The sequence below is a fragment of the Metopolophium dirhodum genome, chromosome 3 (genome assembly GCF_019925205.1).
Source record: "Metopolophium dirhodum isolate CAU chromosome 3, ASM1992520v1, whole genome shotgun sequence".
Classification (NCBI taxonomy): Eukaryota; Metazoa; Arthropoda; class Insecta; order Hemiptera; family Aphididae; genus Metopolophium; species Metopolophium dirhodum.
Window position 1 is genome coordinate 30,239,030 of NC_083562.1, and position 18,964 is coordinate 30,257,993.

General features: G+C 28.4%; 2 protein-coding genes across 2 annotated transcripts; both read left to right on the plus strand.

Annotated features, from left to right (window-relative positions):
- Window positions 1-3,156: 3,156 nt before the first annotated feature.
- LOC132941760 (signal recognition particle receptor subunit alpha homolog) lies at window positions 3,157-7,627 on the plus strand. Its single transcript, XM_061009917.1, has 12 exons — window positions 3,157-3,434; window positions 3,802-4,002; window positions 4,062-4,236; window positions 4,358-4,505; window positions 4,576-4,726; window positions 5,030-5,172; window positions 5,236-5,380; window positions 5,451-5,642; window positions 5,751-5,922; window positions 6,792-6,919; window positions 7,003-7,179; window positions 7,255-7,627. Exons 1-12 carry the CDS (start codon window positions 3,309-3,311, stop codon window positions 7,378-7,380), a joined length of 1,884 nt encoding a protein of 627 aa, XP_060865900.1. The 5' UTR covers window positions 3,157-3,308; the 3' UTR covers window positions 7,381-7,627.
- A 1,375-nt stretch (window positions 7,628-9,002) lies between these two features.
- On the plus strand, window positions 9,003-17,033 carry LOC132941702 (upstream stimulatory factor 2). The gene is made up of 6 exons (XM_061009854.1): window positions 9,003-9,243; window positions 9,368-9,591; window positions 9,653-9,774; window positions 9,973-10,107; window positions 12,648-12,826; window positions 15,466-17,033. Exons 1-6 carry the CDS (start codon window positions 9,203-9,205, stop codon window positions 15,494-15,496), a joined length of 732 nt encoding a protein of 243 aa, XP_060865837.1. The 5' UTR covers window positions 9,003-9,202; the 3' UTR covers window positions 15,497-17,033.
- The last annotated feature ends 1,931 nt before the right edge of the window (window positions 17,034-18,964 follow it).

Here is an 18,964-nt window from a genome sequence, read left to right on the forward strand (position 1 = left end):
AGACATAATGAGTATATGTGTGATAAAAGGGAAATAAATAAAACATGATTTAAATAATTTGGGAAAAGAAGCCACCCACTGATGATACTTTCGACTTGGTTTGATATAGATAATAACTGTATTAAAAAAAAACTAGGGAACTCACTTCTGCTGTATATTAACTTTAATTTATTAAATAAGAGATTTTTTTAACATATTAATTCGAGGTTTTTGAGCGTATTCCGTATATAAATAAACGGATTTAATCGTTCTATCGAAAAAACAATTCGAGAACCACGCTTTGCTGTATATATAGTAGATTCCCGGTTATTGCTGAAAAATGTCCATCTGTGGTGTAAATATTAACTAAAAAACAAAAATCATTAAGATTAACTAAGGATAATTAAGGATAAGTTAACTGTAAGTATGTATAATGTATATAAATATACATTAATAGTTGATAAACTATACATATCAATATATCGCGTTCAATAGATACCGACCGTCGCTCCGCGGACGATATGGCGGGTCCGATTACATATTAGTCTATTGGCGTTGAAACAGCAGTGTTGATTCAAATATTGGAATAATTTTCAGTTACTTTCGTTACGACTCTGTATATAATCCTAAAATGACGCCCATTGAGCCGAAGTTTCAATTGCGTGGGAACAATAAAAAGCCAAAAACACACAAGTATAGACGTATGGTGATTATATAAAAGGGGCTGAGCGGTTTTTGGTTGCCATAAACTCATTAGATATATACTATAGTATATAGTTTTAAGTTGAACAATGTTTTTATACAAATTTAATTTTTTTTTATCAACTATTAACACTGAAATGAAAGTTTCTTGATAGTGGTGTACCTGCATTGCCTATTCAATGCGCCGTATCATCATTACTTGTTCATTGAAACCCATTGGATATTATTATTTATATAAAAATAAGCTTCTCAGTAAAAGAACTATCAATCTATAATTAAGTGATAATTAATTATGTTAATCACGAAGTTCTTTTCCACATACTTCGTCTTTCTGGGTTTACCGACCTCCTTCGAACATTGTTTGAATCTTTTTTAACGCGCATGTTTCAGTAGGTGAAATTTTTTGGTCTGGAGTCAGATCTCTTTATTCCTACTTCTGGTGCACTCCAAGAAGGTCATCTTTCAAGTGGTATTTTGCATTTAAATATAAAAATGTGTAACATTTGAAAATGTGATTTTATAATTATAAAAAACTTAGTTCCTCGTGGTAGGTATGGTGAAATCTGTGACTCCGTAACAAGTGTGTATGATTTTAAAATACATAGGAATAATATTTTAAAATAATGTTTTCAAACTGAATAGAAAATTGAATAAATTGATAAGTTAAAGTTAAAAATATATTGAATATTGCATGTCGTTTGAATGAAAAATAAAAATTATCGTTAATTTATGCCACTTTTAACTATTATTTAATAAATCTATTAGTAATAAATAGCTATAATAAATCTAAGAATTTAGAAATAACCTTATTTATTTTTATCTAAAAATAGAAGATTTTCTTAATATTAAAACAGATTTTATTCTGTGATATTAACATATTATGTCTTGTCAGTCTTATAATATGCTTATCACACCACGTAACCCATATCGCACTATAATTTTAGATTCTATGTGGAGCGATGAATGTATTCATTTTACAATGTTCTTTTTGTGTCTGTAATACTAGAATATTAAATTTTGTTTTCATAATTTCCGGTTAATACCACTAATAAATGGAACACGACTTTCGTGATTGTAATTATTCAATTAATGAAATTAAATTTTGATCTCACGTATTTTATATATTGTGCGCTTGGAAATAAAATATGACACTTCTACAAACGAATTTTGTTGTGTACTTGCACATTGTGCGTAACACTAAACATTTATCTTAAGTGTAAAAAGTTAATTTGAACCCCTAAAGAATATGAAAACAAACCAACGTAGACATCGACTCCTCGAGTCTTTTGGAAAAACCCGTAACTATTTTACACAGTTAACGGCCGCCGGCGTGAGAATGTAGACAGCTTATTTCAACCGAAAATATATAAAAAAACATAATAATTTATGAAAAATAAAACCATACGGAACGCAGTAGGTTTTTTGTTAATATCCGCTTAACTTATTGAAATTTTAGAATCGTTGATCGACTGCGTCCTTTGCAGCGGTTTTGGCAATCGCTATAGATGAAGGATATTGTATTACGTCAATATGATAAATTCACAGATTTTTTCATATCAAAGAGGATCCGTGTTTTAATCAGTTTTTCCTTAATTTTTTGTTCTTTTTTCCTGACACTTTTGAAAACTATTGGGAATTTTTTACTGTTGACCCTCCCCCCTCCCGCCAAGTACCAATTAGATTCACTTTCCTATATTATAAAAAATGTTGTTTTCCTGTCCCTAGAGTGATGACAGACACAAAAAAAGTAAAAACCACACATCCTTGTAAAATCAATACGACAATACAATCATCACTCCGCTCAGAATCTTAAATGTGATATGGATGGTTTGGTCTAGTTTTGGTTCATTGATCTATTCTAAAATAGTAGTTTTTATTAATTATCATGGATACATTTTTAAAACGTCACCAGTTAAACCTACAATTAATTTTTACATGGTTTATTAACAATAACATAAACAGTAAGTAAGGTATGTAAATTCTGATTTCACCAACACGATGAGCATAAAAATACTTACATTTTCAATAAAAAAGGCCCAAAAAATAGTTCGGGAAGTAAACTGCATAGTACATTCGTTCCTTAAGTTTTAATGCGCATACCCTTAAATCATATTATACTAAGGCTCTACACATTATAATCTATATATTCTATAGTGCCCTAATATTATTTATATACTAGTATATTATGATCTAAGCGTATACCGCTACATATAATTATTTAAAGAATCGGCCTTCTTAGCGCTCCTTGCGGACAATTCCCGCATTAAATGCCGTCAAAATACACAGACTTCTATACTAGTATAGAAGTCTGTGTCAAAATACGACTCACTACGACGTGGTTTGTTATCACTTTGCATATTTACCATTTCTAACCAAACAAACGGTAACAATACAATTGGTAACTACACGTTTCATATTATTAATAATATTATTATACACACGTTCATTTACTCAGCTGTTTTACAAGTGAAATTGATTACGTGAACACTAAACAGTGAATACGTGATAAATAAAGTAAATGTAAATTGATGAAATAGTTTTAATGGGTTGCACTTTGCGCCGCTCTAGTCTGTGATGAAATACTATTAAATTTATAAATTTTTATTGGTTCGTGTTCGTATTTAAAAATGTTGGATCTTTTTACAATATTCAGCAAAGGCGGCATCGTCCTTTGGTGTTTCCAAAGCACCAGTCAAATTAGTCAGTTTTTCATACCCTCGGTGAATTCGTTGATCAAAACTGTAATTCTTCAGGTAAATAATAAATATGCTTTGTCACAAACAGTAAGATGAAGCATACGTTTCACTTGTAAAGTAATTTTGTCAAAACACGTCAACATATAAATTAAATAAATTTAAAAAAAAATTCTTATTTAACTATAAAATATTACTTACTTGCGTTATTAATTATTATACTTTACAGAGATAAATTATTTTGATTATTACCATCTATTAATTATAATGTATTATAATTAGGAATTTTATTAGATATGATATTGTTTCAAATAATTTTCATATTTAATTGTTGTACTAGAGAACTTAAATTTAATAAAATAGATCCTACATTTTATATATTTTCTCAGTTTATTGGGATATTGTAAAATATGTGTACTTATTACAGGAAAGAACTAGTAGTAACAACAATTATGAACAAGATTCTTTGTCATTGAAATATAGATTGGACAATGAGTTTGATTTGGTATTTGTGATAGCATTTCAAAAAATACTACAACTGTCTTATGTAGACAAATTTCTGGACGACATACAATTGGAATTTAGGGATAAGTATAAAAATGACTTGGCCCGAAAAAACTATTTTATGGTAAAGTTTTATTGTAAATTTATTTTATATCAATATTAATTATTTTATTTTCAACCTAGGAATTTGAATTCAGTAAAAATTTCAAAGAAGTTCTCAAGTCTGCTGAAGAGTGGGGTAAGGCTCAAGCCTGTATTCCAAAGCAGATGCGTTCATTCAATGAGTCTACAAAATCAAAAAAAACTGTAGCATCTATGATTGAACGAAAAGGGGATGATAAAGAAAATAAAAAAAATGGTAAGTTTCAATATTTAACTCTGTATATTTTACGCTTACTTAATCTAAAATCAAGAAAATAATAAATAAGTAGGTAGTTAAACAATTTTTATTTTCTAATATTTGAATCATTAATGTCTAGTAAAAATTACTGATACTCAAAAAAATGATAAAGAAGTTAATCATAATGGTGTTTCATTTAATGAGGAAGACTTAATCACTCAAAACCGATTAAAAATGGCTCAAAAAATGGGTGCTATGAATTCCAATAAACTAAAAAAAAATAAAGAGTAAGTATTAAAAATATTTGGTTTGTAATTTTATGTTCTTGGAAATAATCAATGTACCTATATAATTTAGGAAAGTGCCAAAACCTTCTCCTAAAGCAACTAAGCAACCACGTACATGGCCATTAGGCGGAGCGGCAAAAGATATAAGCTCTTTAGATTATACAAAAGATAAGCCAAATAATAATGCAGATAGTCCAATTGAAATTGAAACAAACAATGAGGTAAATAAATGTTTAACAATGTTGAACTAAATTTTATTTTATTGCTGTTTATATACTCCATTTGGGTCAAGATAGAACTGTTCGGCTGACTACAACTCATTTTGTCGCATTCCCACCACTAGATAAACCCCACTGCAAGTGTTGTATAAAAATAAACCCGATAGTAATGATTACAGTAAGGGCTGTCTAGTGATGGGGATGCGCCCACATGACAAGTTACTGTAGTATTTAACGGTTAAGCTATACATTTTACAATTTTAAGAAAATAAATATATTAAATACCTATATAATATTTATAATTAGATTGTTGGACAAATGGTTGGAAGTATTAAAGATATAGAAATTGATAGTGACAGTGATGAAGAAGAGTCTGATGAAAAATTTGAAACAGCTGCTGAACGCAAGAAAAAGAATGATAGTAAAAAAAGTGTATTCTCCATGTTCAAGTAAATGATTGATTTTCAGTATTTTTGTGAATGTATTATAATCAACATTGGGTTAACTTCTAGAGGTTTAGTTGGAAGAAAAAATTTGACTGCTACTGATATGGATCCAGTATTGGAAAAACTTAAAGAACACTTAGTTACAAAAAATGTAGCTATTGAAATAGCAACTAAACTTTGTGACTCTGTTTCTTCTAAACTTGAAGGAAAGGTAAAAATATTATTTTTTACTAAAAATATAATCATAATACATTTTAAAATTTATATTTACATTTATATAGGTTCTTGGTTCATTTGAATCAGTGGCATCTACAGTGAAGAATACTATGATTGAATCTCTAGTACAAATTTTGTCACCTAAACGTAGGATTGATATTTTACGTGATGCGATGATGGCTAAAAAAAACGATAAACCTTATGTTATGGCATTTTGTGGAGTGAATGGTGTTGGAAAATCTACAAATCTTGCAAAAGTATGGATTGATTAAAATTTTTATTATTTAGTTATTATTTAATTGCCTCCTTTTTGAACTAATAATAGATTTTCTATTTATTATATCATCATATTATCATATTTACAGATTTGTTTTTGGTTGATTGAAAATAATCTAAGAGTATTAATCGCAGCTTGTGATACATTTAGAGCGGGTGCTGTTGAACAATTAAGAACTCATACAAAACATTTAAATGCACTTCATCCAGCAAAAAAACATAATGATCAGCAAATGGTACAACTGTATGAAAAAGGATATGGTTAGTATTTACTTTTTAATATGACATTTATTTTGTGTGTTTAATAACACTGTATTATAATGATGCATATCATTTAACTATAGTTAGGGGTTAATGTTTAAAATGTCATTGCCCATCCAGCTCATGATTACAGGCCTATAAATAAGGTACTTTACATTAGCTATCAAATGGTATGTCTTCAGTCATCGTTTCATTTTGAGATTGATTGATGGTCACATCAATACAACCACCATATTTATCAAAACGGCTCAGTGCATGTATTTCTAACTATACTCGGCTTCAGTGCTCTTTTTATTTTCTACCCGTAGTCTAATTTCACTACAATTGCACCTTTAATTAGAATGATGTGTGTAGCTTAAAAGCATTTTTATTATCATACCTAGGCATAGTATTTTATTGTTATTTCTTTACTGTATATAATTTCACTATAAAATATGTTTTTGTTGTACGGTATACTGTTATTTACTGTTGTTAACCCTTTCACGACCGTATGTTAACTATTGTTAACACGGGGTATCTTAAAAATAACCGATGTCAACTATAGTTGACATGCGGCTATTGAAGTAAATAGGGTTTCCGGATACGTGGTTTTTTTAAGAACCATACAAATTGTATGGTTTTATTCAACACATTTTTCTTTATCGTTTGATATCATTGATTTTTGAATAGCTCCACTAGACCGCGTTTTACAAAATTATAAAATGCAAATTATTAAACATATATGCCGGGTTTTCATAAGAATACACAATTTGGCTGTGGTCGTGAACGTGTTAAAAACCAAATGGCGTTAATATTTGATATAAGAAATAAAGGTTACATAAAATAATTATATTACCAATCACTAATCAGTAAGATTATGGTAATTACAGGAAAGGATGCAGCTGGAATTGCTATGGAAGCGATAAATCACGCCAAGGAAGCCAAGTATGATATAGTTCTTGTCGACACAGCTGGAAGAATGCAAGATAACGAACCATTAATGCGAGCTTTAACTAAAGTAATTTATTAACAAATGAAAACTTTATAATGCTTAGTACATTTTAATGCGGTTCAAAATATTTATTATATATTGATTTTTAGTTAATTAAAGTGAATGAACCTGACATGGTATTATTTGTTGGTGAAGCATTGGTTGGCAATGAAGCAGTTGATCAGCTGGTAAAATTTAATCAAGCCTTAGCCGATTATTCTTCTTCAGTTACTCCACATTTGATTGATGGAATTGTGCTCACAAAATTTGATACAATTGACGATAAAGTAATTTATTTAATTTTAGTTTTTATAATAATGGAAAATCTAATTAGTATAACAATAAAAATAATTTCATTTTAGGTTGGAGCTGCTATTTCAATGACATACATTACAGGTCAGCCAATAGTTTTTGTGGGAACTGGTCAAACATATACAGATCTCAAGTCACTGAATGCAAAGGCAGTGGTTGCTGCTCTGATGAAATGAAAATATTGATTGCTACACATTACATTTAAACAGTATCTTTAATAACTTGACCTATAATATTTGAACCCCATGTATTTCTTCGTAATCTGGTGATAATTTGTTGGTTTTTTTATTAGTTATTTAATGAATGTTCTAAAGTATTTTATGTTTTAATATGTGATGAATGTTCATCCTACTTAATATTTATGTATTATTTGTTATTTTTCATTCCATTGTATTTTTGGTAATAAAAAAATGTGGGCACCAATCTATTTATTTCTATTTTTTTTATAAATCCCGAATTATACTATATTATACTTAGTATAATACTCTGTCAATAATTGTAGGGTCTCTCTTAGGTAACTCTCGGGTCTACTTCAGCACTACCCGATGGGGTCATGTAAACTCTCCCGGATTTACTTCAGTACTACTACCTTAGTTTTAATTTATTTTTAATAATACAAATCAATGTGTTAAGCTGCTGTGAGCTATAATATTATAGTATAATACTAAACATTTAAACTTAATTTTTATGATAGTACAAACATATAGATTTCAAAAAACTTAAGGTTAGTTTTACTTATTTTATTTGGTTTATTGTAACTTTGAATTTTTACGTACACTTCAGTTTGAAAATCTCTTAGGGCATTAATAGATATAAATTTATGAGTATTAGAAGTCTAAAGAAATAACCGATTCATAGTGTACTAATAACGTTTAAAAGAACTGAAGAGCTTACACATTACCCTCAGGTAAACATTATGTAAGCCTGGGAGTTTACATAATATGTATCTATTAAGTTTAAGTCGAAATTAAAATCCCTAAAATCGATCGCTGTAAAATTAATGCAATAGTTTCAATTTTGTTATGTAATAAATTATAGTGATAATAATAATAATAAAAATTTGTCATAATATATAGTAACATTAATTTAGTTTAATATGATAATTTCGGACTACATATATTAATTAACATTCAGCATAAAAAATATCAGACAATTGGTAAACAACTTCGGACTTTTACTAACACTGATTGTTTATCCTAAGATTTAGCAAATCTCGTTTGTAAAAGTCCATACTACAAAAATCATTAGGGGTTTGACTAAACTATTTTGTGTATCCTAGGTTTTACTGAAATCAGTCCGAATTTCGGACATTTACCGTCAGCAGTCAGCGAAACCTAGGATTTACCACCAGTAAATCCTAGGTATTACCGCTATTCGCACTTTTACCGTAACACGCACATACTATGTGGGAAGTATAATACCCACTCATTATAGGTAATGCTCAAGCAGTGGTGGTCTGGACCCGGGGATAACCACCCCCTGGTCGCACTACTGACTGTCTACTATAGTGTATAATTAGTGTGGTATAGTGTGCATGTGGAATAAAGGTAATATTATGACGTGTTCGAAATTCAATTTTCAACGTTACATAATAATTCGTACTTTCATTTTCATAGACGCCATGGTTTCATCATTGATTATAAATACCACAGACTTCTATAGAAGTCTGTGATAAATACTAGTTTTTATAATCAATGGTTTCATGTATATTATTTGTTTTTATTCTTCCATGATAAAATTACATGTGGTCTGATTTGATATCAATATTATCAACTTAAAATTAGCAAAATATTTATGTTTTAACTTTTGAAGATTATTTGAAAAGCAATTTATTTTTATCTATATTTATTCTATATGTCTATCCTTATTCACTATTTGGTTATTCTTTATTTCCTTACGTTTATGGTTTTTCAAATTTAATCATAATTTATCATTTTTAACTTAAGGTTTATAGTAACACTTTAATAGTAGACATAACAGAACACTTTGATTGGAATTATGTCTATTAAAATGTCTGATAATGATTCACTAAATGTTGGGTAAATCATATTTAATATATTCAATACTTATTTTTTTAAATAACTTGCTTTAGATTTTAAATCATGAACTTGTTAAATAGTGTTTGAAAATTAATATATTATATAATTTTAATTTGCATTATAGTAATACATATAAAGTGGCAAACAATGGTCAGCTTATTAAACTAGATTCAAATATTCTTGGTGCACAAACCTTGATCGTAACTGATGATGATGGATCTCTTGAGTCTGTTGATGAACAACCAACTGCTGCTGTCATAGAAAATGGCAACGTAACTGGAATTGTTATGAGCAAAACCAACGACACAAACATTACACAATATGAGCTAAGACCAAACAATAATGCTAGTAAGCAATCTTTACATTTAGTATTTAGTTTTAATATATATATATATTTTATTATTTGTAGCTCAATTTTTTGTTGTACAACCGATTAATGATTTATTTACAACTACAACAACTGTTAAAAGACCAATTGTACCACTCAATAGTGAAGTGTCCAGAAAACGAGTAGATCGTACGGTTGTGACAGTAAGTAGTTTAAAATTAATTTAAAAGCAAGGTTCTTAATATTTTATATATTTAATCATTAGGTAAATATGTGAAATAAATATTAACTATTTTTTATTATTACAACATTATTTTAAAGCCTATATAAATTATAAACTATAAATTTATACTGTTAATAAATAAATTAAATACTTATAAAATGTCTGATTATGTTTAAAGAGGGACGCTAAAAGACGACTGACACATAACGAAGTAGAACGTCGAAGACGTGATAAAATAAATCAATGGATAATGTATATGAGCAAAATTATACCAGATTGTGCTGAAGAAAACAAAACTAATTATGATAACCAGGTAAAATATTCGGTACCTTTCTAGTTTTTATAATATCTTTTTCAAATAAGTTTTTTTTAAGTTGTGATAAAAAGAAAATTAATAATAATAATAATTACATTTTAATAATAGATAAATTTTAATTTTTAAGATAGTATGCTTGTTACATGCAACTTAAATGAGTAGATGTGTCAGTTTTGTTTTCATTTTATATATAGAGAAGGATGTCCAAATGTTATGCAAAAAATGTCCCTAATTACTCGTAGGTATGGTTGTATACAGTGTCAGCCTGGCACTACAAAAGCATATGGATCAGTTTTTTTAGGGGCCCCATAATGAAATAAAAAGGCCCCAAAAAATGTCATTGACATTTTGTTGAAAAAACTCATTTTATCAAAATACTTCCAGAAATATACTTTAAATTTTAACCAGTATGGATAATATGGATTATAATATAAAATGTATATTATAATCATTAATCAACTGTATATAAATATTATAATTTCAACCCAATAATCGACAACAAGCGATTACAGTAGTCTGATAGTAATCATACCTGGGTATTAAGCAGTCGACAACATTTTTATAAGGAACTATGGCCGATAGGTTACGAAAAAAATATTATTTATAAATCATAACATTATATTATCATAGTATTCAGTGATTTTTTAAACACGTTAACCCCTTATTTTCATTGTATAATACATTTATTAAAATTCTGATTTTTAGAATTTTTAAGTATTTCAAAAGACCATATTTTCAAATAATTTATATTTATTGTAGTACTTAAGGAGTATTGTTAGGCGATGCAAACTATTATTTTTCGAATTATAACCCCCCCCCCCCCCCTTAATTTCAAATTATTTATCAGGTGATTTTTTTGAATATGCATCTAAATTAAATTTTTATTAAGTAATTTCTGAGTTATTAAAATGTTTATAGAGGCCTACTAAGGATAATACTCCTTAAATATAATTTTACAAAAATATAAACTATATTATAATAATATGTAATATTAGATGTATACTCTGTTCGGTGAGAGAACACGCCGCGGCCTGATGAAAATCAATTTGTTCTGCGTATCCCCTCGTGTCACCCACCCTAGCATTGACAAACACCGTAATCGGGTGTCGGCGGCAGGACGTATCCGGCGTCGCTAATATCGGCGTCAGTCGCCTAACGTCGGCGTGACGACCAGACATCATGGAGGGGGAAATATAGCCTCGGCGAGCGAGCAGCCATCAGTCTGCATGCGCAGAACCGGCGTGTTCTCTCGCCGAACAGAGTATAGTATCTATTTAGTATACTTATCATTTTTGCATATTATTTATGTTGATAGATTAATAGTAATTACTAACATTTTAAAATAATCTAAGCCTAAGCCCTCAAATCTACTTAAACCATTACCATAGACATATTATGATTATCCTTAGTACACAGAGTTGTAAAACTCAAAAACTACTAGTTTGAATTTTGACTTAGCTACATCAAATTTACCAAAAAAAATATCTGCAGAATAATTAAAAATGAAAAGGGGGGTTCCTATTTGTAAAACAGAAGCTTGTAATGTCACAGGGTCCATCCATGAGTGCTACAAAAAATCTCAAGTATTTAAAAATCAGAATTTGAATTTTTAAATTATGTATAAAAATAGGGTGAGCATGCTTTAAAAATCACTCTGTATAATATTAATCTGAAGCCTGACACGGAGAATCTTAAGAAAATAATAAGCTATGAAACTATTGAAACATTAGAAACTACAAATTAATAAATAATAATTATTAATTATACCGAAACTAAATTACGAAAACCAACATTATATTTCCATTAGGATAGAATTTTAACTTTGAAGACAAATCCATGAGCTATAAGCATAATATTATTTAAGTGAACTTTCAAAAGTAAATGTCTACTATCCATCATTATCCATAGTGATTATCAGTAGTCATCTATATAGTCATTATTAGATCTATATAGATGTATAGTATTGTACAATGTACATCATATATAATTGAGTATGTAATATTTACATGATACCTGAATCCAACAGCGATGCCCTCATGGTCTCATCCGAACCCATTGTTTTTAAGAAGAGTGATGAAACCTAACTTAACCTGCAGTAGCACAATTAATCCAAAAATACTTCCTCCTACTTGCTACTTGACAATTGTACTTTTATGCCCGGCTCACACTATAATAGTCAAGCATCTGATAATTGATTCGCAAATTAAAAATGTATGAGACCGAAAAAAAAAACAAAACGGAGGGGCGCCAAACGCATTACCAGGCATTACACTGGTTGTATATTAATTTCTTCATTACCTATTGGTTTAAAAATTATTGCTATAAATTATACTGTTTTTTGCTAACTTAAATATTTATTGTTAGTCTAATTTTGAATTATAACATTAATTTTCCTTAATAGTTAAAATTTAATTTATTATTATTTTATAATTTAACAGTATTATTATTTATTAGTTAATAAATTATGTACATTTTTGATTAAAAAACAAAATAATTAATATTTACACTTTTGTATTAATAATAATTATTTATTCTAGAGCAAAGGAGGAATTCTAGCTAAAGCATGCGATTATATAAATGAATTAAAATCAACTAATCAAAGATTGATGGATTGTGTGAAACAAATGGAGGCTGTTAATAGGCATAATGATGAACTAAGAATGGAAAATGAAGAATTGAGAGGAATCGTATCACAACATGGATTGTTATCTGAAAGGTGATTAATATTAATATTAATAATTGTTAGCTTGAAGTTATGTAAGCTATTTAAAATTATGAGCAAATGATTATTTAACATAATATATGTTGAGGTGTGAGTTTGAATACTATTAATACCTAAAATATTGCAGACCACTGCCGGTAAATATTCAAATTTCAATTATTGATATTGGTAAATTCTATAATTAAACACCAAATGATGATTGTCGTTAACATATAGTCTACTTATTATGATAAGAATCGTAAATAACAAAAATCTGAATCTAATTCAAATATTTTACGGTTAAATTTAGTGTATATAAATAAGACCAGCAAAAGTAAATATATGACAATGAATGTCAAAATACTAAATAATAAAATGTTACAGGTAAAAATTTTATTTTAAAAATATAATATAGCAGCGTTTCCCAACCTTTTTGCAATGGCGACCCATAAATTTAATCTCTATTGGGTACGCAACTCCCCGCCAAAAAAAATAAATAATATTTTTATTATAATCCATTTTATCATTGAGTTTTTTATAAAATACAATGTACTGAATAATAATAACTTAATAAATAAATAAAATAAATTATAAATGTATAATAAATAAATAGTATAATAGAAAATTGCTGAATTTAGTGTGAATTATGATTCTGGATGCTGTTGCATAACATTTTCCACTGGGGTTCAATTTCAGATAAACTTATGCTCATGTCATGTGTGACATCTAATCTGTTTTGTTTTAATATTAGCCATGGTAGAAAATCCTTTTTCGCACAAATAAGTGGTAGGAAAAAGGAATAGTTTTTTTATTGCATTAATTGAAAGTTCTGGATATTCATTATATACTGCACACCAAAAATCTACAAGAGTTTCATTTTTTAATTTATTTTCATAAGTTTTATCACAGGAAAGTTTGATAATCTGAGTTTCAAGAAGCGTATTGAAGTTCAACTCTTCAATAGAAACAGTAAAAGGATTTTCAATCCATTGAAAATCGTCACGAATATCTTTTGGGAAATAACTATTTAATGCAATTGATATTTGATTTAAATGCAATGAATAATTGTTTTGATATCATTGACATACGTTGATTTGTCTTCTTCTAGAAACTCGCTAAGTACAAAAAACATATCAATATTTCCTATTTCTAATTTTTCTTGTAAATAATAATTTTTTTTTTTTGAATGAAGCATTTTTTTTTGATTGATCAAAAAAATGTCAAAATGTTTACCTTGCATCGACAAATTTAAATTATTAAGCATGGTAAAAATATCTACTAAATATGCCAACTTTATTAGCCATTTACTGTCACAAAAATAGTTTTTAAAATCGGAATTGTTATTGTTAAGAAATTCTAAGACGTTGTGAAGAAGTTGAAATAGTCTGAATAGGCATTTTCCTCGAGAAAGCCAACTTCTGAATGAAGTAAAAGTGATTTAACGTTTTGTTCATTTTCTTCACAGAGTTTGTAAAACAGTCTACCATTTAATGCTCCAGATTTAATAAAATTAATAATTTTAACAGATTCACTAAGAACTTTATTTAATTCAGTTGACATTTTTTTTCACACAAGGGTCTCTGTGAAGCATACAATGAGTCCATTCGGCATCTGGGGCTACTTCTTTTATACGTCGTACCACACCAACATGTTAACCCGCCATCGATGCCGCACCATCAGTAGTTACACCTACACAGTTTGTCCACTGAATATTGTTTTCCAAAAAAAATTGTCTAAATAGCTATAAATATCTGCACCGGTCGTCGTTGTGCTCAAGCTGCTAAAATTTCTCCACATACAACGCATTGTGGTTGAACCATTTTATTATTTTCATAACGTCGAAATCCAAATTTAATGAAATCTGTACTATAACTACAATTACCTGATGTTTTCTTGTTTTGTACTGAACTGCCTGATGGAACTGGTTGGCTAGTACCACTGGCTGTAGTTTGACGAATCATAAATTTATCCATTAGGTAAAAATTTGTTAAAATAGTTAGAAATGTGTGTTTAATCGTAAACTTAAACTTTTCGTAGTCTCGATGTACCTCTCGTTGCTCAACTGCATATTATGGATTATGGACAAACGACCGAGACCGATCGCATCGACTAGTGACTAGTCATTAACACAATTACCGATAAGATAAAAAATATTCCATAATCGTAATAACTTTACGTCATTTATTCTACAATACTAGTTAGACTTCACATTATCATTATACAATATAGAATATAGATTATAGAAATATAGAGTATGAAATAAAATATAACATAAGCATTTATCAATTTACGGCTAAAATAACTGTAATCGTAACCGCGAGTCGCGACCCATCAAAAGAATTTCGCGACTCATGGTTTGGGAAACGCTGTAATATAGGATACTATTCAGATTTTTTTGTATTTTTACTTTTTGTTTTTATCATAATAGATTTACTAAGATGTACCACTTCTCGTTTGTAAAATCCTGAAGCTTCAATAATTATTTGGAATTCAGACTTTTTTGTATACCCTAGAATTTATCAATATAAATTGATAAAAGACTGAAATTTGGACATTTAACAAATTAGCCGCAGTTGTTAACCATCAGTATTGGCCTAGGTTTATTATATAAATAATTACAACTATATGAATTAATATTATTTTTATGGTTTTAGTTTTGTTTCTAGAGATGGTGACTCGTCATGAGAATTATGAGAAGTTGTAAATTATGTTAAACTGATTTAAACTTCATCTTTTTTACTATATTTAAAATTTTTGTTATACCGAAAAGACCAATGTTCTACTATCTATGTTTAAAATGTTAAATATTTTCCATAATGTTAAAATACATAAGGGCTATTTTTAATACTAAATATAATATTGTATTATTAATAGCTGATTCTTGATATATTTTATTCAGTCCATAAAAGTTAGATAAATGTATCTATAATTTAAGATCAAATGCTAAAAACAAAAAATGTTGTAGTTAATAAGTAATTTATTATTAATGATTATTATACTTACTGACTACCATAACTCGTACTTAACTTCTATTACATATTTAATTCAATATTTAACTGTAAATTATTATATTAAGTATAGAATATAATATTAAAATTTAAAAGTGTGTCTGTATTGAACTAAATTTTAGATTTCTGTTTGAGTTTAAAAATTCAGCTTGAGTGTTCACTTCTAAACTGAACCTAAGTAGAGATAAAGAATATAAATTAAATTAAAATAATACCTCAAATATTTTTAATCTTGGAAAGATCAAGGAAACTTAAATAGTTATCTGAAGATAAATATTGTGTGTTAATTTAACTATTTAATAAAATACAATTTATATTTTAATTAAATAAAAACATACTCAAAATCATACAGAAAGAAAATATCAGAACACATTTAAAGTCTATTAATAGTCAATAAAACTATACAAGGTAATTTTTTAACTAAAAAATACTCATTATCTTATTTTATATTTTTTTACTTAAAAATTAATATGATAAAAAAATTGTTTGCAGCGGTTATAGGAACTTAAAATATTTTTTTTATTGAGAGTCAATTTATAAAACAACATACCTTGTATTGATTTATTGGCTATTCTTACATTTTTAATTTTGTTTTATAGTTTAGGTTTTTGAAATCACTTTGTTACAAAATGTACTCTTTATATCATTAAACAATTTCTAAAACTGGGGGGACGGAGTGGCCGAGCGAACTAAGGCGTCGGCTGCGACGCAGCCGACCCGACTTCGATACCTTGGCCGCGGGCGGCATTTTTCTTCGGGCAAGTCACGGTGTCCGGAGAACAAGTGCCGCCATCCCCCCACCCGGGGCATGGCAGAAACCTACGGGTGCCCCATTAGAAATTCTGCCAAAAACACACACGTGTACCAACCTACCCAATTTAAAAACCTACAGTGCCCTCCCCCATACCCAATGGCCTATGTTGCCGAGGGTTACCCAATAAAAAAAAAAAAATTTCTAAAACTGTTTCATTTATGATATATTTACAGTTCTCCGGAGCTATTTTTATTTTTTACTGCATAATAAATGAAAATGTATATTATTTTAAAATAGTCTTCATATTGTCAAATATTAAATTTATGTATAAGGGTTATTGTTTTTTTTTCTAGTGTCAATTATGGCAAGTTTATTGTTTTGTGTTTTTGTTATGTAGTTTCTAATTATGTATAAAAAAAATGTTGAATGGAATTAAATTTGGTTTTTTTGTAAATATTAATTTATGTGTGGTTAAATTATTATTATATTTTCCTGAATATAAATAAGAGTTTACAAAAATAAAAATTTGTTAGAATTTAAAACCACCTATTTTAAAAACTATTTTTTTTTTATAAGTGCATTAAATTGTATTTTTTTAAGGCATTTTTCTTGTTTTTTTGAGGTTTTTAAATCCACTCCCTACTTATTAGTTATCATCATCTTGATCGCCAATAGGCCAACTGCTACTTTGGCCTATTGCCTATTAGGCCTACTACATATTGCCTATTGCTACTACCTATAGAAAAACGTTCTTATAAATATACACTTTACGTATAAATGAACGTTATTACTCATTTTTCTCAAAAAATATACTTAGGTGTTAGGTTGTATGTTATGTTGGTGAGTGTGTGTATAGATACATTTTATAGCGAGTCGATCCATGAGCTGAGTTCAGTGAGCTTTGATAATAATATTACGAATATATTATTGTTATTGTAATTTTTTTTTATTAGGTGTCAATAAAAAGTTAAAAGACTAACTCTGCAGGGACAGATTGGTTAGATATTTCGCCCCCGGAGAATACACCGGTGATCGGCTCACTTAATAATTTTCAGAAATTGAATTATAATTAACATGGCCACATGGCACATGCATTAGGTACCTATTATTATTTTAACTTTACAATGTTTAGATTCTGAACGGAGCGATGAATGTATTATTGGTCTTACAATGATGTGTTTATTTTTTTTGCGTGTGTCCTTTTAGGGCAGTAAAAATGCTTCAATTTTCAGGTCCAGTATCTTGTTCGATAGGAAAGTGATCTAGTTAGTGCATTGGGGAGGTCAAATTATAAAAATTCCCAGTAGTTTTTAAAACAAAAAAAAATTAAGGAAAAACGGGAATGTTAACGCGAAATCGGTTTTCGATAAAAATCAATTTTAGTTTTTGGTGTAACTCTAAAATCACCGTATATACATTTTCACTAAATATTAGCATTTTCTATACACTATAACATATTTTGACTTAAGCCGTTTCCAATTTTTTTAGTTTTATTTTCTGTGAATGTATAATATACAATGTTATTCGTTGGATCTAAAAACTTGAAAATGTATTAGGTACAATGCTCCAGATAAATTGTTACAATAGCAGTTGAAAAATATAAAGAATACATAATCACATTTTTTTATTATTAGCATTTAAAGTTCGAATTTTGACAAAATACGTAAAAATCACAAAAATGTGTAAATTATTTTTAGTTAGAAATTAATAAAAAATGTTCGTTCTAAATCTATGATTTGAAAGTTGGATACAAGATTCCTCAATTCCTCATAAGTTTGTATACCTTTATCAAAAATAAAAACGTATACCCTCAGTATCATTTTTCGTATACAAAATTATATTATATAAAACGGTTACCGGTATTTTTCCCGAATGAACTTTTTCCCGAATGGTATTTGGCCCGAAAATCTGAAAACCTGAAACCTTTTTTCCCGAATCGAAATACCAGAATGAACTTTTTCCTTTTTATAATAAGTGCGTATAAAGCGGCCAATTTCCTATGCTGTATAATAAAAATAAATACATATAAAAAAGTGGGTAAGTGGATTTCGCTCTGCTGTACAGTAGGTTACCAGTGGGACAGTGTATAATGAATTTTATTAAACTTGAATTCAATGATATAATATCATTGTACCTATAAGGAAAACGATTCTGAGCGGAGACGGTTTATCAGTATGGATTTTTTAAATTTTTATTATTTTTTATAGCCTTTAAGTAGAATTAATATTATAATATTATAATTTTTTATTCGTTGCTATGGTGATAAACAAATCGTTAGAAATTAAAATTCCATGTTAAGTGGTTTTTCGTAATGTGTCAGTAGTTTTTCCCGTGGCATTAAATAACTACTGAGAAAATCGAAATATTATACCTCTCTAAAGTACCATCTGG